Consider the following 27688-nt stretch of genomic DNA (forward strand, 5'->3'; position numbering starts at 1 on the left):
GAGGAATGAGGGGCTTCTGTGTTACAATAATAATAACTTCGAAAAGTGTGCTTTATCTCTATATATCAAGATATCAGGATTTGTAAGCATCGTACCTAGCTAACTCCTGGCCCTCCGGGCATTTACACTAGCTGAAGCTTCTTGCCAAAGATAGAAGAAAGGAGGGTACAGTGAGGAGAGAAGCCGAAGTCGAAGCCTGCTGTCTCTATCATAAGGGCCTGCCCTAGACCTGCTGGGTAATTACAGCTCTGAAGGCCCTGGGATGCCTCTCTCCACCCTGTAATGACAGCCCAGCTCTTGCTGGCTCTGCTGTTTTGAGCTGCAGGGGTCCATGGGAGAGGGAGCTGGGAGGGGACATTCTATGGGGCCAGTCTTATTTTTTGCATGCACCGAAAGGACTCAGAGATTTGGGGAGTAGTTTCTGGGGATCTACTTGGCCCTGTCCAGGGCAGGCCACAGAGTCCCGGCGATTCTGCCAGATTCTTTTTCCCTTTTCCAGGGTCATACACCAAGCTGGACGTGCACCAGACTACCTGGGAGGCCCTATTTCTGAAGCCGTAGGGCCACCACTAGGTGGCCCCACTTAAGCTGCACCTCCAGCCTCCTGTAGTTGACCTTGAGTCAAGTACTGGTCAATTGGGACACACCCAGTCTTTCCTCAGTTGCCTGAAGGTAAGAACTTGGAGTGTGGAGGGTGGTGGTCTCAGAAACCAGTGGACAGCTGTCTGCTGAATGTGCTGCAATGCACAGATGTGTATCAACATACGCAGTACCCTTTGTGAAGCATTGGTTGACCCTGGGAGCCCCCGCTCTGGGGAATTTTATGGGAGGATCAGGTGCTCATAAATCCTGGCCAGGCCACCACAGTTGCTGTGGTGGTTGCCAGGGTCTGCAAGAGTCATCAGTGAGACCTCAGCACCAAGCAGTGGAGTCTATCCCCATCACTTTACGCAGAGATCACAGGTAAATGGGGGAGGTCAGGGGCAGGCTGAGGAGGCCTCTGTTTAGAGGGAAGCCGTGCATCCACACACCGGTCATCCAGTTACCTATCTACCCAGCATGGGTTTTTAAAAAAATTTTTTAATGTTTATTTTTGAGAGAGAGACAGAGTATGAGTGGGGGAGGGGCAGAGAGAAAGGGAGACGCAGAATCCGAAGTAGGCTCCAGGCTCTGAGCTGTTAGCACAGAGCCTGATGTGGGGCTTGAATTCATGAACTCCGAAATCATGACTTGAACTCAGGTTGGATGCTTAAGTGACTGAGCCACCCAGGCGCCCCACAGTGTGAATATTCTTGACATCCCTTCTGGAGAGACACTAGGTCCTTCCCTTGGGATGGTGGTGGTGGGCAGACAAGTCTAGTCCCCCAGGTAACATCTGTAATGGAGGAATGTTGGGTGGGGGGAAGAAAATAGAAATGACTGGAAGGTGTTCATTTCATTTCCTGAGATATAGAAAATGCTGGAGCGGAAACAGTTCAGGGGTATGGGTAGGGTGTGGGGAGATAATTCACCTATCAAGTGGCTGCAAATAAAAGGCTATGTGAGTCTGGCGTGGGCCTGGGCTAGAGATTCAGAACTCAGAGTCATAGATTTACCCCACAGCCAGTAGTCCCTGGAGGACATGAGAGAATGTCAGATGCAGTGGGTTGAACGGTGGCCCCTAAAAAGATATGACCATGTCCTAATACCTGGACCCTGTGAGTACGAACTTATTTAGAAAAACTTGACAGATGTAATTAAGTTAAGAATCATGAGATGAGATCATCTTGATTACCTAGGTGGGCCCTAAATTCAGTACCAAGTATCTTTATAAGGAATGAAGAATGAGTGGGGTCCAGGACTCTAACGCCCTGTGGAGGATTTGGCCAGACCTTTCACTACTGGTGCGTGATGGAGCAAGGCATTAAGAAGACACCCATCCCTTCGTATAGTCAGCAAATATTTATTGAGCCCAGTTCTTTGAATGGAGCTGAGAATATGGTAATGGGCAAAAATATACAGTTTGTGTTCTCCTGGAGGCCCTGGGCCAGTGGGGAGACAGACATTAATCAAACAATCATTCAATTATATCAACTGTGGCAAGTGTTACAAAGTGCTCAGAGCATGAGAGGCTGTTAAAGGAGGTTTTGACCTGATTAGGGATGTGAGGCAAATCCCTCTAAGGGGATGTGAAAGATTGAATTGGAGAGAAGGGAAATTTTTCTAGACAAAAAGAAAAGCATGTGCAAAGGCCTGGGAGTGTGGTGAGGAGAGAATGGTCAGTTAGAGGGATGGGAGGAAGGTCAGTGTGACTAGAGAAGTGAGCAAGGGCCAAACCATGTGGGGCCTTACAGACCACCTTTGGGATTTTTCTTAAGAACAATGTCATTTACTAAGCTGAGAGTGATGGGGTCAGACCTGAATTTTGAGGTGATTGCTGTAGCTGCAGTGTGGATGGATTGAAGAGAGATTTAGGTGGCCAAAGTGAATGGACATGAGACCTGGAAAGATAACGTCTGGGGGCAAGGCAGAGGGAGATGTGATTCCCAGGCTTCTGGTTAGGTACCCAATGGAGGGTGGCTCTTTCAGTGAAGCAGGGAATTAGAATGTGGGTGGTGTGAAAAGGAGAAGGGAGAGAGCTGGGATTCGGTATTGGGCATGTTGTGAATGAAGTGCCTGTGGACACTCCTTTGGAGACATAGACTCAGCAGGTAGTTATAGGAGTCTGGAGCTTGGGATTCAGGGCAAGTGTAGAGAAGTGAGTCACCTGTGTAAAGGAAGAAATTAGAGAGGAGGAAAGTAGGGTACCTAGACCTGAGCTTTGAGGACCCCCCAAACTTTATGGACTAATGAGGAGAGGGGGAGAGGAAGATGTACTGGGAGGTTAGAAGATGGGGCGGTGGTGGCCAGAGAGGGTGGTGGAAACCAAGGGAAACAAGTGTTCCAAGGAGGCAGTGGTCAGACACTGCAGGGGAGTCAAATGTGGCTGGGGGCTTTGGCAGATGAGAACTGAAGATAGACTATTGAATTCTGAGACTTGGAAGTTATAGAGTTTATTGGGACCTGGTTTGGTGTTGTAAGGATACCAGAAGGCCTGCTGTAAGAGCCTGGGGGGGCCGGGGGGAGAAGTGAGGACAAGGATTGAAACACCACTGTTTTCAGGTATTTTGCTGGAGTTGAGAAGACACTGCAGTAGCTGGTGGAGTCGAATGGGGGTTTTGTTTCCACAGTAAAGGGTTACACCTACTTATAGGTCAAGGGAAGGATTCAGTTGAGATGGAGGGGCTGAACACTCAGGAGAGAGAAGGCATGATCCACAGGGCAAGCTCCTGAGAGCAGGGAGAGGATGGGCGAATCTGGATAGAGGGGGGCTCCTGTGGCATAACAGGATGTAGCAGATGCAGGAAGGTTTCTGTTTGGTTTTAGCTAGGCTCTGGCTGGCTGCTGACGCAGGCCGGAACAGTGGCTTGTTCCGTATTTTATGTGTAGTTCTATGTGTGTGCTCGTGCCTTCCCCAGGTCTGGGCTGCCAGCCTGGACAGAGTGCCATAGGGAATATCCCCACACAGCCTGGGCGGGGAGGCTGGGTACCTCCCACTCTGGGCTAGCTCCCTGATGAGATTCTCAGACCGTGTTTCCCCTCATTCATGACCAGGAAGGTTCACAGAGCAGGCGTGGGAACCTGTTTGTCCGCCAGGGCCTCCTCGGACTCAGGCTGAGATTTGCCGCATCCCAGCCCTCATTCCTTCCCAGACGGCACTAGGTAAATGCGGTGTCCACTGTTTTGGGTCCCTGTTGTATGAAGGGGTTTGGGCAAACCAAGAATTGGCCCCAATATACTACCCCAGCCACCTCAGTCTTTCATTGGTCCCCTTGTCATCAACCCATCACCCACAGGTAATCACCAGGAGGATGCCTGACACACGAGCTGGGGATAGGCTGAATCCCTTTGGGAGCTTGGCCCTGTGGGTGGACCCCGGGTCCCTCGTTTTCTTCAAGGTCTTCTCCACTGGTCCGTCCGCTCCCCCGATAGCCTGCCTGGCCCGGACCCGGGTGTCCCCCCTCCCCCCCAACCTGAGGGTGGTGATGATGGGGGCGGGGTGGGCGGGCAGCAGGAGCCCGTGCGCCCAGCAGGACCACGGAGGAGAAGGGCAGGAGCCCAGCCGGGGAAGTCCGCCCGGGGTGGGGGGCGCTCCCCACCTCCTCGGCGCCAGGATCGGGTCGCGGGCCCTTCTGCAGCCGCCCAGGGACTGGGAAGGAGGGAGGGCCGAGTCCCGCAGGTGGAGCGGGGCGAGGGGAGGCGGGCGCGGCGTACGTGCGGCGAGCGGCCGGCGGCATGAAGGGCGCAGATCGCGGCTCCCGCCCGACCCAAAGCCCGCTCTTCGGCTCTCGGCTCCCGGCTCCGGCGGGCTTGGCAGCCCAGACCTTCCCGGGGGTCGCTGGCGGTGAAGACCCCCGGCCGAAGCTGTCCGGGCGCAGAGCCAGCGCCCTGGCCGGCCGGCTGGGGGCGGGAGGTGGGGACGTGGCGGCGGCTCAAGCGGGCGGAGCCGGGCCGCGGCGGGAGGCGGAGCCGCCCCGGGAGGAGGCGCCGAGCGGGCCGGGCGCCGCCGCGGGAGGTTCTGGAAACGCCGGGAGCGGCGCGTGTCCAGGTGAGCGCCCCGCCCGCTCGGCCGCCGGGTCCGCGGCTGGGCTCGCGCGCGGGCTGGGGTCGTCGGGCCGTGAGTGCTGCCGGCGCGGGGCCGGGAGTTGGGGGCCGGGGGTCGCGCAGCCCGCTTCCCGCAGCGCAATTCGGGCCGCAGCCCGGAGCCCTCCGCCCTGTTTCTCCTCCCGTCTGGGTTCCTGTCCCGCCGCTTCCCCGAGCTCAGGGTGGTGAGGTCAGCGGCGCCCTTCCTGCCGGTCCCTGGGCGTCCGCGCCGAGCCGGGCGGGGTGGAGAACTTGGCCGCCCTGCCTCGGCAGGCTCCCCGGGAACGGCAACGGGAGGCCTGGCCCCGAGTGCGGCCAGAGGTTGGAGGCAGAGGCGGTGCCCTCGGCTGAGCCCCGGGGGGCCGCTTAAAGTTAGCGAGGTCCGCCTTCCTCCCTCCAAAGGGATGGGAGTTTCTGGCTTTAGCCCGGCGGGGTCCACCTTGGTACCCATGAAACAGGCTGTTGGTTGAGAACAGTTTTTTCCCCCCCATAGACCTCTGTTTCCAACCTGCGTTATTTTTCCTCAGAAGCTGCGTGGACCTCTGGTAACTAGTTAACTAATTGAAACGGACCCTTCGGTGTGTCAGAAACTGCAAGGAGTTGCTAGCTCAGTGCAGCAGACAGATTGAAGACTGGGAAAGTCCAGGTCCAAAACAGTGTGGTAAGTGTGGTGTTAGGAGGGAGCATCAGGCTGTGGGTCCTTGGTAGAGGGCAGGATGTGTCAGGCCAGAGGGCTTCCTGGAGGAGGTGACTTATGAGCTGGAGTGGTCAGAAGAAATCTGAATAAGGGTAACCTGGACAGAGGAACAACCCGTGTGAGTGGGAGCAGACCTGTATACTCTAGAAGAGGCAAGGTGATGAGGGAAGGGACATTTAAGGGGATAGCTGCCCATGGGCCCTGACCACCACAGTTTGAAGTGAGAGGACAGTGCCTGGTACTGTGCCCTGCATTTGGATTTGCCTCAGCATGAGCCTGGATCAGGGCACTTCCAACTTCAGGACAGCATAGGTAGGGCCCCTGGCCTTGTATTCTAACATGACATCTTTAAGATGGTGTGCAACATTAGTGTTCATCCCAAGACCAAGACTGGTGTCTTGTGCTGTAGAGTGAAGCCTAAGGCATGTGTTTCTGAATGTATACCGTCTGAGGCCTGATAGCCTCAGCCCTTTCTCAGGAGTTCCTGGCTCTGAGAGCAAGGGTTGGGTGATATCATTTGTAGCTGAGGACATTCTCACATGTCCCTGATTTTGCCAAGATCTGCTGTCCACCTAACAATGTATAGAATGTTTTTGCAAGTTACTGGTGCTTCTCACCCTGGATCACATCTGGAACAACAGGTTTCATGATTTAGTTCTCTACTAATGCACCAAGATGTCCTTTGGCTTGTGTTTAAGCTGCCACTGAAGTGTCTAGGTGCAGTCTCTCACTGTGCTTCTGGGCCTCAGAGCCCAGGCCTCTTCTGTTCACTTGAACACACTTGAAAGATGTTTGGGCTTTGAATCCTTTTCTTCTAGGCCTTCTTATTCTCAGATGGCCGAGTATGTCTGCTGTGCGGCCCAGCCAAGGAGGCCACGTAGCAAGGATGGAGTGAGTTGGCCTGGGGCCTCATCCCAGAGATGCTGTCATAGTGGGCCACCCTAGTTCTCTGAGAGCCCAGCATGCAGACATGATGACGGTTAGGCATTGTCTATGACTTGTGATAGGCCTTTTTACCCAGTAGGAGGCTCTGAAATGGGGTGCCCAGGAGCGTGTTTACTTTGTCATTGGTTTAGCCTGTACACAGCTGATCTCTGTTCATTTCCTGAGTTCCTCTACTGTGCTTGGCTTCTGCTTTGAGTGTGCCTAGGGCTGGAATTAGGAGGGAGAGAAGGAGAGGGAAGTGGTGGTGATACTATCCTTGCCTGTGGATAGCTCATAATCTCCCTGAGATTACTGCTTCATGCTGGCAGCTGGTCCTTTGGCAGAGGAGGAGCTCAGAGTGTGAGTACTCATCAGTAGGAGAGACTGTGTGGGTGCAACCCTGAGGAATGGCTAGGGTGAGGGATTCTGGGGTCTACTCATTTCCTAACAGAGCCTTACTTTTTACTCTGCTCTCCCACATCCATGGGAAGTTCTGAGGCTGGACGCAAGATCTTGGCCGATTTGTGGCCACGTTGGCTGATAGTGTACATTGGGCTGATGGGTGTGTCCCTGGCTCCTGGGATCTGTCAAGAGTTTAATTTTATGCAGATGGTCATTGGCAGGAAATGCTGTGCTGCAGGCACGTGCAAGCCCAGACAGAGTGCTAGAGCGAGAGTTGGACTTGGAAAACATTGCTTGAAGTGCCCCAGAGTGGGACATCAGCATGTTTTAGAGGGAGAGGGCTAGTGGCTCCTGTGGTCTCTGGGGTTTGCGCTGGGGATGTGGGATGAAGGGTATACTTTTTATTCTCAGAAGGGGTGGAGGAGAATGAAAAGCCTGGCCTAGACTTTTTGGAGCCCTAGAAAAGGGTTTTTGCACAAGTGGTATTATTGCAGGGCAGAAGATTAAGTGTTTGGTTAGTGAGTTCTCTGGCTCAGATTGGATCTGTCTGAGCCTGTTCACAGACCAGTATCTGCTGTAGACCTTTTAGGAAGTGCATTCTAGAGTACAGCCTACTGTGTACCAGGTACTCCTGAGGGCCAGGGTGTGGCGAGATCCTGAGGCCTGGTACTTGTAGGAACTCAGATCCATTAGGTCAGAGGTATAGAAATACAGGAGATCCTAGAGTATTAGTCCAGTCCTCTGCCTTTTGCCAGAGAGCTTTGTTTCCTAGGTGACCTGTTGAGCCACTGATTGGCTTGTTTCAGGGTCATTCCCTGATAGTATGCTCCATTATGTCTGACTCTGCTCTCACCTAAATTAATGTTTCATTTCTTTTGGCCCTTGTGGGATATGGAGATTGCCCAATTTCTGCCTTGTTTTCATCTTCACTGTCCCTTAGGCTGAACCTTCTCCTTTTCTTTCTTTCTTTCTTTCTTTCTTTCTTTCTTTCTTTCTTTCTTTTTACTTTTTTTTTTTTCAACATTTATTTATTTTTGAGACACAGAGAGAGACAGAGTGTGAGTCACGGGGGAGCAGAGAGAGAGGGAGACACAGAATCCGAAGGAGGCTCCAGGCTGTGAGCTGTCAGCACAGAGCCCGGTGTGGGGCTCAAACTCATGAACCATCAGATCATGACCTGAGCTGAAGTCAGGAGCTTAAGAAAATGAGCCATCCAGGCACTCCTGGACCTTCTCATTTTCTAGGGATTAGCCAGACAGCTGGCCAATCCAGGTCTACTGATGTCCCTCTAGTAACCTTGGTGCCAATGTCTGGTGAAAACTGCTTGGTGGTAGGCTGCCTGTCAATACTTGTCATCTCATTCAGTCCTCACAACAACCCTGTAAGATGTGGGTCCTAATGTTATCACCATCACATAGGTGGGAAACAGGCTCAGGGAGTTCTGTAGCTTGTATAAAGTCACAAAGCCAGGAAGTGATGGGGGAGGTGAGATTTAACTTGGAGTGGTTTGACCCCACTGTGGGTGTGCCTGATTAGATAGTACTGCTTTGCCCTGAACTGGGCTGGTTGGTCATTTGTGAGTGCTGTGATGTCTGAAGCAGGAGTGACTGCTCGCTTGAACTTGAGGCTCCTTGTTCCTATCTTCTGGGCCCATGCTGCTATCCACCTTTTGGTGGGATCAAGCCAGGTATATCATGAAGCTGCTTTGTGGACTGTGATACAGTCCTTGACCTGGGCAAGCCTGCTCTGCTTGGTCAAAGTGTGGCTCCTCCTTTTGGGAGACCCTTAGGCTGTAAGACAGCAGATGTTACTGAGTAGGATTGAATGGTAGCAGTATCTAGCAGAAAGTGTGTTTTCGGTTTACGTCAGCTCTGCCACTGATTGGTGGTAGTATGTCAGGTATACAGGAAACCTCTCATCCCCACTTACCTAGCTTCTATATCTGAAATCAAGATGATTATCTAGTTTGCAAGACTTTGGTGAGGATGAGATGGTAGAAATGGAAGATTTTTGGAAATGTAAATGGTGGTTGGCTTAGTTCCCAAAAAAGCAGTGCCTGAGGCAGAGCTTAAGTGCTTAATGCCTTACTGGAAGGTGCAGGGCAGCAAGGATAAGGGAAGATTAACCAGAGGGAGGGAAGGATGGAAGCAAGCTGGCCAATTTGCACAGAGACGCAGTCATTGTTCAGCTGTGCCGAATATCCCTGGGTGATCTCTACAGAAACTCCATGCTGCAGAATAGTTTGTCATCCAAAGCCTGAAGAGGGAATTCATCTGCTGACCTCCTTCTGTGTTCTGTCTTCATTGGTCAGAGTTGCCTCATAAGAGTTCTCTCCCTGTGGCTCCTTGGTTGCACTACCAGGGCCCTCCAGCAGCCACTGGGGAGGCCAGTGTGGCACTTCTGTGGTGTGTGGAAGTAGGAGGAGGAGCCAGAGATTTGGGGCCTGCACAGTCGCCTTCACTGGGTCTGAGGCCCAGCAAGAGACCCAGGGTCCAGGAGACTGGTGAGGCCAAGAGAGTGTGAGGTGGTACATCAGAAGCATCCTATGTAGTGCCGTGTGGGTCTTGTCCTTGTGTGTACTTGCTTATGAGTTAGTCTCACTTAGACTGCCAAGTCTCTGCCAAGACCCTGACTGAAGATCCAATTTGGTCTTTGCATGTTGATTTTTACAGCCTTCTCTGCTACTTCATTGCTTGGCTATTGAAGCAGGAGGCTTTGTAGTTTTGATGGTACCCAGGTGGGAAGTATAAATCAACATGTTCATATACCTGATAGTGAAGTACAAGTATGGATATAGATGAACATCTGGGTTTCAGTGAAGAAAATCCTCAGCGAAGAATATTTTCCATGAAAAGTAGCATCTGAGGCCGGGAAACCTAGAGTCATGAGATGGGACTGGAGTGGGCTGTAGGGCCATGTCGTACAGAGTCAAAAAGACTCTGGGGATCAAGGAGTTTGGACTTTATCCTAAGAGCAGTGGAGAGAAAGACCACAAGAGGAGCTGCAGTAAGCTATGCTGGCTACTTTGTAGAGCAGAGGTTGGTGGGAGTTGTGGGGTGGGGTGGCGGTGCACCAGATGTGATGACAGTGAGTGTAGGTAGGAACCAGGATGGCTGCGGGAGGGCATTGGAGGTGGCTCAGACCACGGTGATGACTGAGGCCTCACATTGGGTGAGGAGAGAAGGGTGCTTCTCAACCTTCTGGGGAAGTCAGCTTCTGGGCCTATTGGACATCTGTATGCTTAAGTACCGGGGCCTCCCCGAGCTTCTGCACAGCTCACAGGTCCTCTGTGACCTGTGAGTCCTCACAGGACTCTGCCATCCCAGAGTTGGCCACACCACTGGGAGGCAGGACCACTGGGGGGCGCGTTTTGCTCCTTCACAGAAGGCAGGCAGCTTCTTGATTAGTGCCTGGCAAGACTTGCTTATACTCAGCAAACCCATGTTCTGTCTCTAGGCTGTTAAATACATTGTTAAAATTCAAGCTGTTGCATTTGGGTTGCAGCTGCGAGCTTGGCAGAGGTTCATGCCTGATGAGGTAAGGGGAGAAGCTAAGGACTCTGCTGGTTTGCAGCTGGAAACCTCTTTTCATGGCCATTTGGCCAGATTGTAAATGTCCTTTCCAAAGAGCAGGCTTGTTGGGACCTCTGATTGTATGTCTTGGAATTTCCCTGTGCTTAGAAACAGTGCTGGTCACCTGGTGAGTGAATCACTGTCACTGGGGTGTTGGTAGGCTTTGGAGGATCTACCTGTGGGGGTCCAAACTTGGGACTTCATATGCATACAGTGTCCATTCTTAAACAATCCATAACAATCCATTGTGTGGGAAAAAATGTAAAATCTTGTGATATGGTTTCTGACTTAAACAAGTCTGTGGCAAAGCATTATTTGTTGGGTGCCTGATAAGGGCCAGACATTGTTCTAAACTCAGGGTGCAACACACATAAAATTGCATATTGGTTTTCTCCTCAGGCTCGGGTGCCACTTTGTTTTTTGTTTTTTGTAAAAGGAGGTTTGACATTGCCCATTTCTAGGACTATTCAGCATGGATTTCTGAGTGTTCCTGGAAAGGCTTTTGGGAGCACTGGACACTTTGGGGGGGCACTGGGCATGCACACACATTCCCACCTACTGTATCCTATCAAGCTCTGGGTGTGGGTATGAGATCAGATTGAAGGGCAGGCAAGTAGGTGGTTGGCCTTTCCCACACTCTGGGACAGTCCTTGGATGCTGCTTCTTCCCAACTTGACCCTAGTTAGTATCTTTTTTAGTACAAAGTGTTTGTGGTGTTCAGGGCCAGGATCAAGAGAAGTGTTGGGGCTCTAGGGTACCCCTGCCTGAGGTGGTAATGTTGGTTTTGGCAGTCTGGGGGCTGCTTGGGAGTAAATGGCTCTCTGACCAGTGCAGTCATCTTGCTCTCCTCCATCACAGCAGGACTTTGCAAGCGCTTAGCAAGCCATTTCCCAGAACCCCATTTGAGATTCTGTGGGGCTCTGCCTCCAGGCTGGTATTTGTGGATGGGCTCAGTCTAAGTCAGATAGTGCATTCCAGAGAAATGACAGCTGGAATTCATGTAATGAAGGAACCTGGCTGCTTTTTCCTGAGTGCTATAAGGCATGAACCATGGACTGGATCACTAGGGTGATTTGAAAGGAAAGGAGAGGCATCTCCCTCCCTTGAACTTGTTACCCAATCTCTGAAGAGATATGCCACTGCAGCTCGTGACACAACAGGGGGAAAGCGCTGGGCTCCCCCACTTCTGGCCGTGTCTGGTCTGGTGTCTTGCCTGGGCCCTGGTCTCCCACCACCCCATCCTGACAAGGCAGTTGGCTGGTCTCTCACTGTCCACAGATAACAGCCTCTTGGCCCTGAATTTTACTGTTCCTTCTTTTCACATACAGAAGGTGCTTTCCTGAGCTAGTTAAGCCTCTTGGGGTGTAAGGAACAGACACTACTCCCTGTACAGGGGGCTTGTGTGAACAAGAAGAGAGGCTTTCAGATCCTGGGGTGGTGATGCAGCATGGTGAGGGCTGAGAGGAGATGTGTGGCTGGAACAAGGAGGACCTGGGCACCACCTGAGGTCTGACGGCCTGCTCGCCTTCTCTCAGTGACTTGCTCTCCTCTGCTGCCCTAACTCCATATATTGGTCCTTTAGCCCATTACTCCATACCCTGCAGCAGGTTCTGGCCTAAAAGATCTTGCTCTGTGTATCTCCTGGTCCCCAATATCAAGGGCACTGATGGGCATGCTCATAGCTCTGCAGACATTTAGCAGGGACATGAACAAATGCGGCCATTTGCTTATTCACTCCTCTTAATAGAGGAACTGTTTTAGGGGTAGGGATTGTGGTTGGGCCTCTTTGAGCCTAACCTGGAACCATAGTAGATTGGAGTTTCTTCTGAGGTAAGGAATGATAGTCTTGGCTGTGTGTGTCTGATCGACCATAGCAGGCAAAACCCTGATGAACTGGCATTAGCTCAGACTTGGAATTCAGTCAGGTAAGGCTTACGTTTTTGGGGGGAAGCATTTGTATCTTCTTCATTTTCCTTGTTTTCTCTTAGTACATTTCTGGGGGGTTTGGCTGAAGTAGAGCAGGAAGAGAAGGGGCTGGCAGACTGGGGACTCAGATGGGAGCTGGTCCTTCAGCATGCTCTGGGCTGCGTGGCTGAGCTGGAAGACCATGTCCAAAGCTTCTGTTGTATACTTAGGTTCACTGCCAATGGAGCTTGCCCCATGTTGTGCCTGCTGCCTTCACAGCTGAATTGCGCTATTTCTAGGCTGACTAGAAGACAGAAGCTGATCTCACACCATGTCAGCTGCCTAGCCTAGCCCAGAGCTTTGGATTTGTGTGGATGGTTCATTTTTGTATCCCTGGTGCCTAGCTTAGTGGGTAGCCTGTGTGGATCTTCAGTAAATATTTGTGAATGTGACGTGCCAGTGGGGATGGTGTCTGGTGAGGTGGCAGACAGGAAGAGTGGTGTCTGCCCAAAGTGCCTGCTTCCCAGACTGCGTCTGCTGTGGCCAGGTGCACACTGTCAAGGGGAGCAGTTTTATCCCCCTGCTGGCCAACAGCTGCTCTATGCCTCGTTTCGGATAGGGGCTCCCTGCTGCATACTGTGTCAAGTTCTCTCCCTGTTTCTCGTGTACTTTCAGTCTTCTTGTGTGCCGAAGTTACCTGTGTGTCCCCAGCACCTGGCACCATCCTGACACACGTGTTGGAAAGACAAATAAGTCAAGCAGGCTGTGAAATGACAAGTTGTGGGCCAGAATCTTGGACTGATAGGCTATTAGAATCAGAGGTGACTACCTCCCACACAATTCAGCCTTTCCATGTTGCCTTTAGATACCAGGAATCTAGAGGGCAGGGTCTTTCCCAAGGGTGCATGGCCTCCCAGAGCAGGGAGCATTGAGCACACATCCCTCGTTGTACACCTTGGCCTCGTTGCACTGCTGATTCTGAATATCCTTAGTTTCTATGTACTAGGTCAGAGTTTTGGCATGTTTGGTGATGTCTGTCTGTGTGCACATGTGTAAGTATTTCTCACCTAAGTTACATTTTTCAACTGTTGATCCAACAGCTGTCACTTGAATGCCTTGCAGACACTACTCTCTGTGACCATGAAACGCTGGGTGTCCACATTGCTGGTGGCCTGGTTTGCTGTCCTGGGCCGTGTGCAGGCTGAATTCTTCACTTCCATTGGTATGTGCCAACAGGACTGTTGTCTCCCTGAGCAATCCTTGGCTCAAGTGCCAGGGAATATCACTGCCTAAGTCCTGTTCTTACTCAAGATGGGATGGCTCACCCACTGATTTTGAACAGTTCAGGGGAAATTGGGGCTTGTGGAGCTGCCATTTCCCCTTCCGAGGCCCTGGTGACCTGAATGTCCTTCCTAGGAGCTAGCTGTCTCAACTGGGTCTCCTCCCTGAAAATTGCAGGCTGCTCCTGGGTTTCCTGGCCTTTATGACCATCTTTCCCCAGGGTCAGAAAGTGGTTCTGAGCAGAGAACCCTTAGGATGTCCATGCCCTGGTGGCAGGACCCAGCCGGTGGCAATAGGAGAATGAGATTTGGGGCTTCTTCCTGAAGGCACTCCCAGTGCGCTTATCTCACTGGCCCCTTAGAACCTCCGCCTCTTTCTTACTGAAACTGGGGGCCAGGACCCTGTGAGTGCCTATGGCCCCTTTAACTTCCATGTCCCGGTGATCCCATGAGAGTTGACATGATGGTGGCCCAGAGGACTTCTGTGCTGGTGTTCTGTGCCCCAAGGAAGGAGGCTAGATGCCTCTCATCTATTTCTTACTGGTTCTGCCTTTTTTCTTTCTCTGCAGGGCACATGACCGACTTGATTTATGCAGAGAAGGACCTGGTACAGTCTCTGAAGGAGTACATCCTTGTGGAAGAAGCCAAACTCTTAAAGGTTAAGAGGTATCTGATGTCCTAAATCCTCACCCTCACCTCACCCTCACCCCCCCCCCCCCCCCATAACCCGCCTAGGGTGCACATAAGAGGAAGCCCTTGAGAGAACGGTGAGGAGCTGGCCTGGAGGTTACTTCATGCCAGTCCTCTCAGTGCTTGGGTTAAGGACTCCCTGCTTTTCCCTTTCTATTTAAGAGTCTTTTTACATACATTGGTGTACCCACCCCTTATCTAGATTAAGGGGCTTGCAAGTGTTAGTGAGGAGTTGCTGTTTTCATTTTCTATTGCCTCTTGAAGGGTCCTGAATCTCACTGGAGAAATTGCCATAGGTTGAGACCTGTGTGAGTGGGCGTGTTAGTCTTCCTTTTGTTTTGTTTCCTCAGCTGGGCGGACAAAATGGAAGCCTTGACCAGCAAATCAGCTGCTGACCCTGAAGGCTACTTGGCCCACCCTGTAAATGCCTATAAATTGGTGAAGCGGCTGAACACAGACTGGCCTGCGCTGGAGGACCTTGTCCTGCAGGACTCAGCCGCAGGTGAGGGACGGTGAACGTGTACTGGGTGGGCCATTATGTCTGGGGAGTGTGTATCTGAGCCTGTCCTGGGTTTGAGGGTGTTGATGGGCATGTGCAGTATGTGAACATGTAGTCCTGTGTTCTCTGCTCGTCCACCTTCTGTGGTGCACAGAGCCCTCTGGCCTTCTCCCTTCTCTGTGCAGACCTATCAGTTGGCTGTCCTTGTTTTTAATATGTAATGTAATTAGGTCTTGCCTTTTCCTGCATTTTCATTTCCTTTTCGGGCGGTACTTTTTTAAATCATGCTTTACTAATATGTTTTCATAGAAAAATTAGAAAACATAAAATAATCATGTAAGAAAATTAGAATTCTTTTTTTTTTTTATTTTTTAAATCTTTATTTATTTTTGAGAGAGAGAGAGAGAGAGAGACAGAGCATGAGCAGGGGAGGGGCAGCGAGAGAGGGAGATGGAGAATCCAAAGCAGGCTCCAGGCTCTAGGCTCTGAGCTGTCAGCACAGGGCCTGACGTGGGGCTTGAACCCACAGACAGTAAGATCATGACCTGAGCTGAAGTTGGATGCCTAACCGACTGAACCACCCAGATGCCCAAAGAAAATTAAAATTCTTAATCTAGCTGCTTGGTGATAAGCACTGTTAAAATTATAGTCTTCCAGGGTGCCTGAGTGGCTCGGTCATTTAAGTGTCCAACTTAGGCTCAGGTCATCATCTTGCAGTTTGTGAGTTCGAGCCCTGTGTCGGGCTGTGTGCTGACAGCTCAGAGCCTGGAGCCTGCTTCAGATTCTGTGTCTCCCTCTCTCTCCACCCCTTCCCCACTCACACTCTGTCTCTCTCTCTTTCAAAAATAAATAAACATTTAAAAAAAATTTTTTTTCGGTCTTCCTACAGTTAGATTTACATAAAAAAAAAATGGACCCATACATATATTCCAGGGGATGCAAACTTATTTGTTTTGAGGAACCAAATGAATTAACAAAAGTGAGTTAAGTGGACTGGGTAGTGGGGCCAGCATAAGCTAGGGGTCATGGGCCTCATCTAAATCCATTTCCATTCATATATTTTAGAAACAAATCATATCCAGGAGCACCTGGGTGGTTCATTCAGTTCAGTGTCTGACTCTTGGTTTTGGCTCAGGTCGTGATCTCATGACGGTTTCAGGAGTTCGAGCCCCACGTTAGATTCTACATTGGTAGCGCAGAGCATGCTTGGGATTCTCTCTCTCCCTCCCCCACCTTCACTGTCTCTGTCTCTCTCTCTCTCAAAATAAATAAACTTAAAAAAAAAGAAATAAAATGTATCTGTAGGCAGAGTTGTGCCGTAAGTGTATAGTGTTTTTCTGAATTTTCAGTTTCTCTCTATATACGTTAAATGTTATATGACATGGTTTTATGTATTTTTTATTTTTTTAAAAATGTTTATTGATTGGTTTTTTTTTTTGAGAGAGAGATACAGAGCGTGAGTGGAGTTGGGGCAGATAGAGAAGGACACACAGAATCCAAACCAGGCTCCACGCTCTGAGCTGTCAGCACACAGCTCGACGCAGGGCTTGAACTCACGAACTGCAAGATCATGACCTGAGCTGAAGTCGGACGCTTAACCAACTGAGCCACTCATGTGCCCCAAATGTTATAAAACATGATTTTAATGTGTCTGAACAGTAATAAGTCAAACTGATCTAGTGTAAAACTGGTCAAGTCAGTGGAAGTGGGATTGTTTCCAAATTACCAGCAATCGTGCACATACATCTTTGTGCCTATCTCTGATTATTTTCTTAGGATAGATTCTTAGAAGTGGTTTTTGCAGGTCAGAGTATGAATTTTCTTAAAGCTGTAACTATGCTTGGTGCTTTTTACTATGCTGGTATTTTCTGTGCTCTAACATTTTCCTCTCAGCAGGAGATGGTGGGGCAGGCACGGATGTGGGCCCCCCTGACTCTAGCCCAGAGCTTATCCTGGACTCACTGCCTCTTCTCCCTGAGTTGGGAGTGCTGATTAACTTCAGACTGGTTGTCTCTGGCTGAGGGAGTTCAGCCCATGTGGCCAGACTGGGCTGGGCTTGGCTGGGGGCAGGGTGGCCTCTGGGGAGGGATTGGTGAGTTCAGCCAGGCTGGAGCTGTGCCCAGTGAGCTCACTGCCTCCAGAAGCCATGACTGCCTTTCCCAGCCCCCTGTCTTCCAGCCTGGGGCTGTAGCTAAGAACTGACTGTTCTGTCTGCACTGCCGTAGAATAAGAATAAGCTTGCCGGAGTGACCTTCTGCTCCCCAGTCTTGCTCTCTACACCCCAATCCCCACTGTCAGCCTCTGGTTCTTTTAGAAAACATTATAATTACCAGAAGGCACACAGGACAGGCCTAGAGAGCAATACGTTGTTTTCACCTCTGACTTTGAGAATTCTTGCCTCTGAGATGAGGGGGACATGCTGATGGTGTGGCTTTTTCTAAGGGCATGTTTTCTTTTTCCTGAATTCCAGACTCTTAGAGTTCCTGACTGTGAAGCCACGAGGAAGACAGGATTACAGCTTCTTGGTCCTTGGGTCCAGGGATGGTTAGAAGTGGGTGTTTCAGCCTGAGGTTGTGAAAGTAGGTGGTCATGGGTACTGCTGTCCTGAGGAAGAGGCCAGGGAAGAAAGGGCCTTGGAGCTCCCCCTCCCACTTTTCAGCTCACAGGCAGAATTGAAACCCCTGAATCATCTTGGAAGGGCCTGGCCTCCACCTGGAGGCCTGAAATTATAGTAGGTGTATATCTTGCTGAAGAGCTAGGGCTTGGAGCCCAAGAATAGCCTCCTTGGGTACTTCTGTGGTCAGGAGCTGTCCTGGCTCCAGCCTGGGGTCTTGAGTGCCACACTCTGGGAGCTCATGCTCTGAGCTTACTGTAGGTCTGAGTGGCATGAGTCCCCTAGAGAGAGAGCCATAGCCAGTGTGGTCTCTCAGGGTAACATGCTGGACTTGGACAGCCCCACCTCAGTGCTTGGCCTGGCCAGATGGTCCCCCAGTCCCTAATCTGGGGGGTGGAGACAGCACCAAATGCTTCCAAGACTGTCATCATCACCTTTCTGGATGATAAGGGCCAGTGATCAGTAATGAGTGGCCAGCTGGGTTCCCTGAGTTGACCACCTTTGTCCCTTGGGCTCCTTAACCTGGAACGGGGGCTAGAAATGTGTTTATCTGGCCAGCCCAAGGATCCTGAATCCATGTGATTAATTTTCCACTAAGTGGTCAGCAAGTCCTCCCTGAGTCGTCTTCTGTGCCCTTTTCAGTTGCTGTCTCTGTCTTCTGTCTCTTCTGTCTCTTCTGTCTCTACCGGGTCTGAGTGCTTTGGAGCCAAGACTCCCAGACTCTCACATGTAAACCAGTATGTGGGAACATTTTTGTTCATTCCAAATGAGCAGTCAAGGCAGACAGTACAGTGAGGAGTAAGAAAGGAGATGTCTTAGGGGTCCTGGGTGGGTCAGTTCGTTAAGTGGCTGACTCTTGATTTTGGCTCAGGTCATGACCTCCCGGTTCATGGGATCGAGCCTCGTATCGGGCTCTGTATTGGTGGCATGGAGTCTGCTTGAAATTCTCTCTCTCTTTCTGTCCCTCCTCCATTTGTGTGTGCATGCTATCACTCAAAATAAATAAACTTAAAAAAAAGAGATCTCCATGGACTGGAGTTATCAGGGTGGGCTTCCTGGAAGAGGGGCAAGCAGCCTTTGAGGGAGGGGGCAGGGAGATTGCACTAGTTAGAAACCCTCCAGTGGGTACCTCTCTGATCCCAGGTGGAATTGTGCCCTTGGATCAAGGGTAACTTCTTGTTCTCACTCTCATTTGGAAGGTTTTATTGCCAACCTCTCTGTGCAGCGGCAGTTCTTCCCCACTGAAGAGGACGAAATGGGAGCTGCCAAGGCCCTCATGAGACTTCAGGACACATACAAGCTGGACCCAGACACCATTTCCAAAGGGCAACTTCCAGGTACCTTACCTCTCAAGGCTTTACCTGTCCAGTGTGTGTGTGTCTGTAATGGCATCTGAACAGGGCTGGAGCTACTGCCAGTTTGTGGTTGGTGGACTGTCAGGCATGCTGTCAGTGCTGGTGGTGATCTGTCTTGGGTTTCCCATGGTGCCAGTTCCCTCACTCCCTGGCAGCCGCCTCCCGTCAGCCCCTCCCAACCTGCCTCCCACACCCTCTCCTCTCCCCTCTCAGAGAAAACTAAGGCTGCTGCTCAGGACCCCTCAGACTCTGCCCCCAGAGCACTGCTCAGATCTGCTTTCAGACCTGCTTCTGTCCCCACACCCTCTGATTTCTTTTTGCCAAAGGCTGATCTCTGGACTCACTGCCCTGTGTCCTGTGTGTCCTCAGTTATAGTCTCTGCCCTGTTCATTCTTGGCCCACCTCTCTTGGCTCTTATCTGTGAGCTCACATGCACTGTCTGTTCTTACTCATTTTACAAACCCCTCCCTCAGGATTCAAGGCCCTTTGAGTCTCTACTGCTGATGGATCTCTTTGCCCTCCTGGTTAGATTGCTGGATAGCCATCCACATGGTCTGCACTTCTTGGTTCCCATGTCCTCCTAAACATGCAAAGTCTGGCTCTTTGCCCCCCATCCGCCAGTCTTGCCCCTGCCAGGTTACCAGTGGCCACTCAGCTGCTAAAGCTAGTGGATGGGTTTCAGGCATAATGTTCTTTAACTTTTCAGCAGCAGTTGGCACACTGATTATCCCAGTGTTCCTGATACTCTGGCTCCTTTGAATTCTGGGGCACTGATCTCTCTTCTCTTTTCGGCCTTTGTGCTCTCTCTCACTTTTGCACACACTCTCTCTCTCTCTCTCTCTCTCTCTCTTTTAAACAGGCCCCTTTCCCATGATTGCCTCAGTATGTTTACAACAAGACATATTGGGCTTAGGGGACTGTTAGAGACCAATAAGACCAGGGATTCACTTAGACCCTATTAGACCTTTGATGCCATTCACCTATGGGACCCTGGAGGAGGCATAAGCCCAGGGTATCACAGTGTGTGGGAGAAAGAGGCACTCTGTTGTTGGCTAGTCAAAGCTTAGAATTTTGGCCCTGAGGAGTCTGGTGAGTCAATGGGAAGCAGTGTAGACTTCTTATTCCTGCCTCAATCAGGTCTTGGATCAAGCCAGGCCATGAGGCTAGAGAGAGAAGGCCCCTCAGGGCACCTGCAGGATCTGTTCACCCTATAGCTGTGAGAATGTTTGGTAGGAGGAGAGAACCACACTCAAGCATTGACTTTGTACATGTAGTTAACAGACCCATGCATGTCCTGGAGGGAGAGTGAGGGGTGGAAGGGAGTTCTTCCCCAGGATTCTTTTACCTTGTGTTTTTCCCTAAGCACCTTCTCCAGGTGAGCCCAGCCATTGCCATCATTTGAGGCATCACCTTTACCTGGATGATATCCAGATTTGTGTTTCCTATCAAGGCTTGTCTCCTGAGCTTCCAACCAGTATAGGCAAATGCCTATGGGGCATCTCTACTTGGGTGTTTTGTGGGCACCTCCAAAGTCACATGTTCCAAACTGAAATCCTCATCTGCTTTTGAAATGCCTCTCCTCCTCCCTCACTCCTTACCTGAGCAAAAAGCACCTCCATCCACTGGCTGCCCAAGTCAGAATACCAAGGTCTGTGGATTCTACCTCTCTTATCATGTCTTCTTTACTTGGAGGCCCTGACTCCAGCCTCATGGAGCCTTATTTCTCAACTGTAGTGTTGAAATATGTGATTTTGACCTGTCACGTCACTCCTTAAAAGCACTCTCCATGCAGTTGCAAGCACATATCTGTTTATATCAGCTCCTGATCACAAAGCTTAACTTTAACTGCTAAACCCAAATTCCACCTATGTGTGATCTTTGAGTCTTGCATGGAGCCCTCTCCCTCTCTTCCTTGTCCATACTGCGTATTAAATTTGTACTAAGCTACCCACCCCTCAGCTCCTTTGCCCATCCCACACCCTCTGCAGAAGTACCTTTACCCACATCTGCTGGGTCTCATGTCTGATTGCCCTTCAGCACTCAGGTCAGCCGGTACTCTCCAGGGAGCACTCTCCAGCGGGTAGACTTTTGATTGGCTTCTGGGGAGGATGCTGAGTATCTGGGAGCTATTGTTGACATTCTTGGCTTTTGTGAGACATGCTGATAGTTGCTACTGATTATTAGCATCCTGGGGATCATAGAAGACATCTTTGTGCATTATCTCGTTGAATTCTTGTTCAAGTCCTCTAAAATTGATGGTGTTTACTTTAGATGTAAGGGGACTGAGAGTCAGAGAGCCTAAGTAACTTACTCATAGTCACACAGCTGGTGGTTGCCATAGTGAGGCCCACATAGACCCAGCTTTGTCCATCTAGCTCAGCTGCTGTGTTATACTGACTCCATCACTGTTAGTTCCTGGGCCTACAGAGCCAAAGATCTGTGCAGGCCCAAGGATGATGGCCAGGGGCTCAAGGAACCCCTTCATCTCTGGCCTGTCTACTAACTCCACCTACCCTCCTCACCTTCCTATCCCACGTTGTCTGTTGCTGAGCCATCAGGGCAAACAGACCCCAGTCTCTGAAGTACCCGACCCATTGCAACAGGGGTTTTATTGTGGACAGAGCCCCATCTTGGACATCAGGCAGAAAGAACTCCCTCTGAGGCAGCTCTTCCATGTCACCCTTGCCTAAGTTGTTAAGAGAGTTAACAGAGATTCCCTCACTTTCCAGGGAGGGTCACAGCTCTTCTTTCCTCTTCGTGAGACCTGCTTTCTCATCGTTCCCTGAGGAATTCACTCATCGTCCCTCCCACTTTGCCCCCACCCTAAATCCTACATGTTTCTGTAGCTGGCATACCATATATTGTCCTTGACTTGAAACTACCTTCATTGTCACTGTACAGTGCTGAGCCCAGGCAGGACCTGTAGAATAGATGCTCACCAAGGTCCCCGCCATCTAATGGTCAAAGCTGACACTGCAGGCTTGGCTCTTGACTTCCCTTGGCATCTGCCCCACAGCACTCCTGGCATTGTTTGTGCTACTACCTCTTAGGTCCTTCTCAGTGTTACTCTTTGTCCTTTCTCTGCAGGTGATCTGTGGGGTTCTGACCTTAGCCACCTTCCCTACTCTTGCCTTGTACTCTTGCTGGAAGTGATTATCCTCATCTGTGGCTTTAGCTGCCACATAAGTTCTTTGTTTTATATTCACCTAATTTTTCTCCCTCCCAGTCTGTCTGATATGGCCAGCTGGCCAACAGACATCTCCTCTGTGGCTCACAGGACCTTCATACTCTTCCGAATACTACTTTCTGGGCTTCCTGGGTTTCTCCACAACAAAGGCCCCTTCCCACATGGGAGAAGGGGAGTCTGCAGCTGGGAGGTTGGCTGTGAACTCCAGTCTGAGGCAGGACCAGCCTCTCTGTGCTCACTTTGAAGTGCATGGTCTGAAGCCATGGTGGAACTCAGCTGGGATGATACCCTCCCACCCCCCACCTTCCACTCGTCCAGGCTTCCTCAATGTGATTATCTTTCTGCCAGCGCAGAGGCTCTTTGGAGACTGACCATTGGCCTCTCCTGCTGCAGGAACCAAGTACCAGGCAGTGCTGAGTGTGGATGACTGCTTTGGGATGGGCCGCTCAGCCTACAATGAAGGCGACTATTACCATACGGTCCTGTGGATGGAGCAGGTGCTAAAGCAACTCGATGCTGGGGAGGAGGGCACCACAACCAAGGCCCAGGTGCTGGACTACCTGAGCTATGCTGTTTTCCAGTTGGGTGACCTACACCGTGCCCTGGAGCTCACCCGCCGCCTGCTTTCTCTTGGTAAGTATGTTCTAGGGGAAGGTCAGAGCTGATGGGAAGCTGGCAGGAGAACTGGTCACTCTGCTGGCCACTGTCCTGGGACTGAGCCAGTCTCACATGTCACCTGGCCAGTGACTAATGCCTTAACTGCTTTCAGGCCTATTCCATCTGCCACCTAGTTCTTTACTCACCTTATTTCTGGCCTGAGCCCTTGCCCAGTTGCTGATGGATACCCTCAGACCTGTCGTCCTATACACTCCCTTTTTAAATAGGAATCCAGTGCTGCAGTGCCTCTGCTGCTCTGCGGGATAGAGAGCCTTCACAGTGTCAGGAACAGCTCAAGAGGCACTTGAGGGTTTGTGCAGTGACAGAGGCCTGCCCCATTAGTTAGAGGTCTGAGGTCTTACTGGTGGGATTTGGTATGGCATTGGTGTTTAGAATGTCTTGTGGTGTTGGATTGAAGGAGATCAGAAGCACTGTGTCTTTTTCTTTTTAAATTTGGATTTTTAAACATGTTTATTCATTTTGAGAGAGACACACAGAGAGAGAGAGAGAGAGAGAGAGAGAGAGCATGCGCAAGTGGGGGAGGGGCAGAGAGAGGGGGAGACACAGAATCTGAAGCAGGCTCTAGGCTCTGAGCTGACAGCACAGAGCCTGACGTGGGGCTTGAACCCACAAACCATGAGATCATGACCTGAGCCGAAGTCGGATGCTCAACTGACTGAGCCACCCATATGCCCCAGCAGTGTGTCTTTAAAATCTATCTGTTCCACCTCTTACTAACATATGGAATTATCACAGTCGAGAATTTCATAGACCAGCTGCTGTTTTTCATGAGCCTTGAGTCTGATGCCCCCTAGCCTATGATTGTCCTGTAAGACTGATGTGGGCAGAGAGCTTTATAGATCCTTTCATGTTAGTAAGAGCCTTGGACCGGGAGTCAGGATGCCTGGATTCCTTTTCTGCATAACCTTAACCTAAATCTTTTAATATCTTTGGACCTCAGTTTCCTCAGCTATGGAGTGGCACAGTAATCCTGTCAAGTGTACTCCTTTGTGTTATTGAGGCACACAAAATGAAGCTGTGGCATTGTCGTGGCTGTTCTTTTTGCCAGTATTTCAGCCTGCCTTCTTGTTGTGATCAGCATGTGATGCGGTCACTAGTAATGGGTGTACTCTAGGGCATGGGTGTAAATGACTCAGCCAAGTGGGGAGGAGGCAGCAAGAGTCTGTACTCCTTCTCTAGGCCTGTGCCCATGGGCCCTTCAGGGAGGCCTGAGAGGAGACCCCTTGTGTGGCCGGCTAAGTGTCCCCCAGTCTATTGTTCCTTTCGCATCTCTGATGGAGCAGGGAGAGCCTGTGTCAGTTTTCCCCGCTTTGACCGATGAGCCTCGTTAGGTGCTGTGGAAAAGCAGAATGCTGCGTGCAAAGTGAGCTGCCGGGAGAGAAAACCACTTACAGGATAATTTCTCTGAGCGATCTAACAGATGTTTGTGGTTTCCTTTTCCTTCTTGTTCTTTGCTCTTTCTAGACCCGAGCCATGAACGAGCTGGAGGGAATCTGCGGTACTTTGAACAGTTGTTGGAGGAAGAAAGAGAAAAAGTGTTGTCAAATCAGACAGAAGCTGGGCTAGCAACACAGGAAAGCATCTATGAGAGGCCTGTGGACTACCTGCCTGAGAGGGATATCTATGAGAGTCTCTGTCGTGGGGAGGGTGTCAAACTGGTGAGAAAACATGGCTGGGTCCTACATGTGGACCTAGATTTCAGCTCTGGACGAGCACATTTGGGGAGGGTGTTCCTCTGTGTGTAGGCCGTTTCCTCAACTTCTTCCCCAGTTCTTTGTAGCCTCTGCTGTGGCTGACCTATGGGTGTTCTCTGAGGTGTAGGATTGTGAGACTGTCTCCCCTGATGATCCAGGCAGAGTTTCTTTCTTTCTTTTTTTGAACTTTATTTATGTATTTTGAGAGAGAGAGAGAGAGACAGTGTGAGGGAGGGCAGAGAGAGAGAGAGAGAGAGAGAGAGAGAGAGAGAGAGAGAGAGAATCCCAAGCAGGCTCCACACTGTTAGTCCAGAGCCTGATGTGGGGCTTGAACTCACAAACTCTGAGATCATGACCTGAGCCGAAATCAAGAGTTGGACACTTAACCAGTTGAGCCACCCAGGCACCCCACAGGCATAATTTCAATTCTCTAAGTTATTACCAAGCTCCCCTTCCCATCCCAGCATGCCCAGCTTCTGCTTGACCCATGCTCTGAGGAAAACCATGAGTGTGGATGTGGCCCAAAGGGAAGTTGTGGTCTGTGTAGTAAAGATACAATAGTAGCTACAGCTTAGTCTCAGGTGTCACTGGCTTTTGAGAACCTTGGGATTCCATTGCTTCCTCCAGGAGGCTCAGGTGTGAGGCGGTCTCTGGGCCTTTTCCATGCCCATGTCTGCTTACCTCCCACTGGCTCCTCCACCTGGAATGGGTTCTCCCCAGCGTCAGCCCTTCTGACCTTTTAATATCTCTGTGAGAGGGGTCAGGGATCACCCTGTGCCACAGCACTTGTGGACGTGAAGAATTCTTGGAAGAGGAGAAACTTTACATGATTTGTGGGGTATCATTTCTCTCAGTCAAGCTGAGTGGCTCTTGTTTCTTCTCTGGTGGGGCAGAAGGGAGCAGCTGCTGGACACGACATGTGAGACCAGCCTCTGCACCAAGCCAGCCTGGGTCCGAGGTTTAAGACGCACTTTGCTCAGGACCTCTCGCTCTGTGTGCTCTCCAGACTCCCCGGAGGCAGAAGAGGCTTTTCTGTAGGTATCACCATGGCAACAGAACACCACAGCTTCTCATCGCCCCCTTCAAAGAAGAGGATGAGTGGGACAGTCCGCACATCGTCAGGTACTATGATGTCATGTCTGATGAGGAAATCGAGAGGATCAAGGAGATCGCGAAACCCAAAGTAGGTATCTCTGCACTTCCTTCCTGGCCACCTCATCCCTGGTACCATGGAGTGATTTCTTTGTTTATTCAGCTGGCCTTTTCTGATACTAGCATGAGTCTGCTGTCTGGGTGCTGAGATACTGCACAATTTGACCTTATGGGTTCCTGGTCCAATGGTGAGGAAAACTGAAGGAACCAATGTGAACAGCCAAGTGCTAGGACAGAAGGCCTCACTGGTTTTTACTAGTTATGTTGTTCAATTAGGTCTCTAGTGTTAGTGTATTATATGCTGAAGTATTGATCATAAAAATATATTTTTTAGTAATAGCTAATGTTTACTGAGTTCTTAAGTATGGCAGGCCCTGTTCTGAGTGCTTAACATATATTAACTATCACGTCTCTTAAACATATTATGTCATTGTTTTCATTTTACCCACGAGGAAACAGGTGTAGTTTGCACCTGGTTGCTCAACTGTCTCATTCTTCTTTGGGTTTTTAGCTGATTCTCTTACGTAGCCCAGACACTGTTATCAACTGCAAATAGGGAAAATTTTGTTTTCTCCTTCCCAGTAATTACAGTTCCTCTGAACTGCTCAGAACTCCATGAGCATTGTTAACAGTATACATCCTGGTCTTGTTCCTGAATTTCCTGGGGATTCCTATGGTATTTCACTACTAAGTATACAGTTGGCTGTTGGTTTTTATACATTTGTCATCAGGCTATAAAATTATTCTTATATTTCTAGTTCATAGAAGACTTGTTTCTATTTGACGTCTTTCAAAGAGAACCATTTGGTGTTATGTTCCCACCCTTCTCTTATCATTGGTGATTACAAGGAGGGATTTAGTTAGATCCTGTATTGCTGTGCTCCTAATAGACTGGTAGTGGCCAGGAGGCCCAACACTTGTGGAGAAACAGAAAACAGGTTCCTATCTTGGCCCCTGCACCTCAATTTGAAGCGACCTTGGCTTGAGGTACTAGGACATCGAGCACTCAGAATCAGCCGTTGATGTTGCTAAGGGATGGTGTAGCCAGTGCGTGTGGAGAACAGGGTCCAGGACCTCCCTTTCCACTCCCTGGGACAGCTGCAGAGTCAGCCAAGGAAGAAAACTGTTTTCCTGGTTGCCGGGCAAGAGAGGGTTTGTTATGCCATGACCTCCTGAGACATTCCTCACTTGTCTTTCAGACCAAGGCACTGCAGCATTTCTGTGTGTGTATTCACGATGGGTGTGTGTGTATACATGTGTGTGGCAGGGGCAGTGTAGTGGGGAGAAAACTTGTCTTTGAATAGAAGCCATGACATGTTGGCCATTAAAAGCTGACCTCTCCTTTCCGGAGCCTGTGAGGGACAGATGCTATTCTGGCTTTGAAGTAGGAACCATGAACTTAACTTGGTCTGCAGGGAATGCCTGGCAGCTGCTTTTTTGGGTCCCTGGCTTGCTTTGAAAATAGCCCTGTCTGTCTCTTGTAGCAGAACACAGCTGCCCACAGCCTCATTGTGGATGTCCAGCGAGCACCGAGGCTCAGATGTTTGGGTGGGGTCTGGCTGCAGCCGCACTTGTTATCAGGAGGAATCGTAGTTGGGAGCTTAGGGAAGCCCTCTGTCCTGGGTGCACTGCCGTGTTGCCAGAACTTGCTGCAGCAGCAGTGTCCCTGTTCGGTGATCTCCTGGCCAATCTTCTGGTCCAGTCACACTTCTCCATCCCTTCTGCCATCAGCTCTTGGCCTGACCTCTGTCAGATTGTGAGTGTCCCTCACCTGCCTTTCCTGTTTCTGATTGGCCACAAGCTTGCTTCCAGGCCCAGTCCTCACTTGCCTCTTTGGCCTACTCTCATCTCTTACATCTAACTTCTAATCTACAGTCATGGTGCCACACCCATATTCATCTCTGGGCCTCTGCATTGCTGTTCCTTCCCTGTTACTGTAACATTCCCCTACTTGGCTAACTCCTGCTTACCCTTCAAGTCTCAGCTAGGTGGTCTTCCCCTGACCATTCCTGACTGTATAGACTAAGCTCCCACAGACTGTAAGCTTACCCCACTCTCAGCTCTTACCATGTTGTGCTGCAATTAGGCAGCTAGTCTTTTGCCTTCTTTACTTGATTGAGGTGTGTGAGGGCAGGGGCGATGTCTTGGTCACCAGTGTAGTGCCAGGCACATAGTAGGTACTCATTAAGTATTAATTAAATATTAATTGAAATTAAGGGGAAGTGTTGGGGTGGGGGTATCTGGGTCTGTGGTCCTACCCATGTGAGGTCATTAGGACGGCCCACAGTTGAAGCATGGTGGGGCTGACTTTGGGCAGCCAGGTGATTCTTGGGAGCATCATTGCACCTGTCTGTGGAGACTGAGGGGGAGATGAGGT

At 50.4% G+C, this 27688-nt stretch overlaps 1 protein-coding gene across 6 annotated transcripts in view; it reads left to right on the top strand.

Moving 5' to 3' along the window:
• Window positions 1-4511: 4511 nt before the first annotated feature.
• P4HA2 (prolyl 4-hydroxylase subunit alpha 2) overlaps window positions 4512-27688 on the top strand; it is a 33995-nt gene continuing 10818 nt past the window's right edge. For 2 of the 6 annotated variants that reach the window (XR_009611122.2, XM_060636194.2), the window contains exons 1-9: window positions 4512-4627; window positions 5190-5323; window positions 13263-13384; window positions 14012-14108; window positions 14483-14634; window positions 18445-18582; window positions 22181-22420; window positions 23930-24123; window positions 25166-25342. Coding sequence is in view for 5 of the 6 variants with exons in the window: in XM_060636194.2 (XP_060492177.1) it covers window positions 13303-13384; window positions 14012-14108; window positions 14483-14634; window positions 18445-18582; window positions 22181-22420; window positions 23930-24123; window positions 25166-25342 (1080 nt within the window). In the remaining variant the exon portion in view is untranslated. Of the gene's footprint in view, window positions 4628-4659; window positions 4853-5189; window positions 5324-13262; window positions 13385-14011; window positions 14109-14482; window positions 14635-18444; window positions 18583-22180; window positions 22421-23929; window positions 24124-25165; window positions 25343-27688 lie in introns of those variants that run through there. The other 4 variants (XM_060636198.2, XM_060636199.2, XM_060636195.2 and 1 more) reach the window with 4 other exon arrangements.

This window comes from Panthera onca, chromosome A1, assembly GCF_046562875.1.
Source record: "Panthera onca isolate mPanOnc1 chromosome A1, mPanOnc1 haplotype 2, whole genome shotgun sequence".
NCBI classification, from domain to species: Eukaryota; Metazoa; Chordata; class Mammalia; order Carnivora; family Felidae; genus Panthera; species Panthera onca.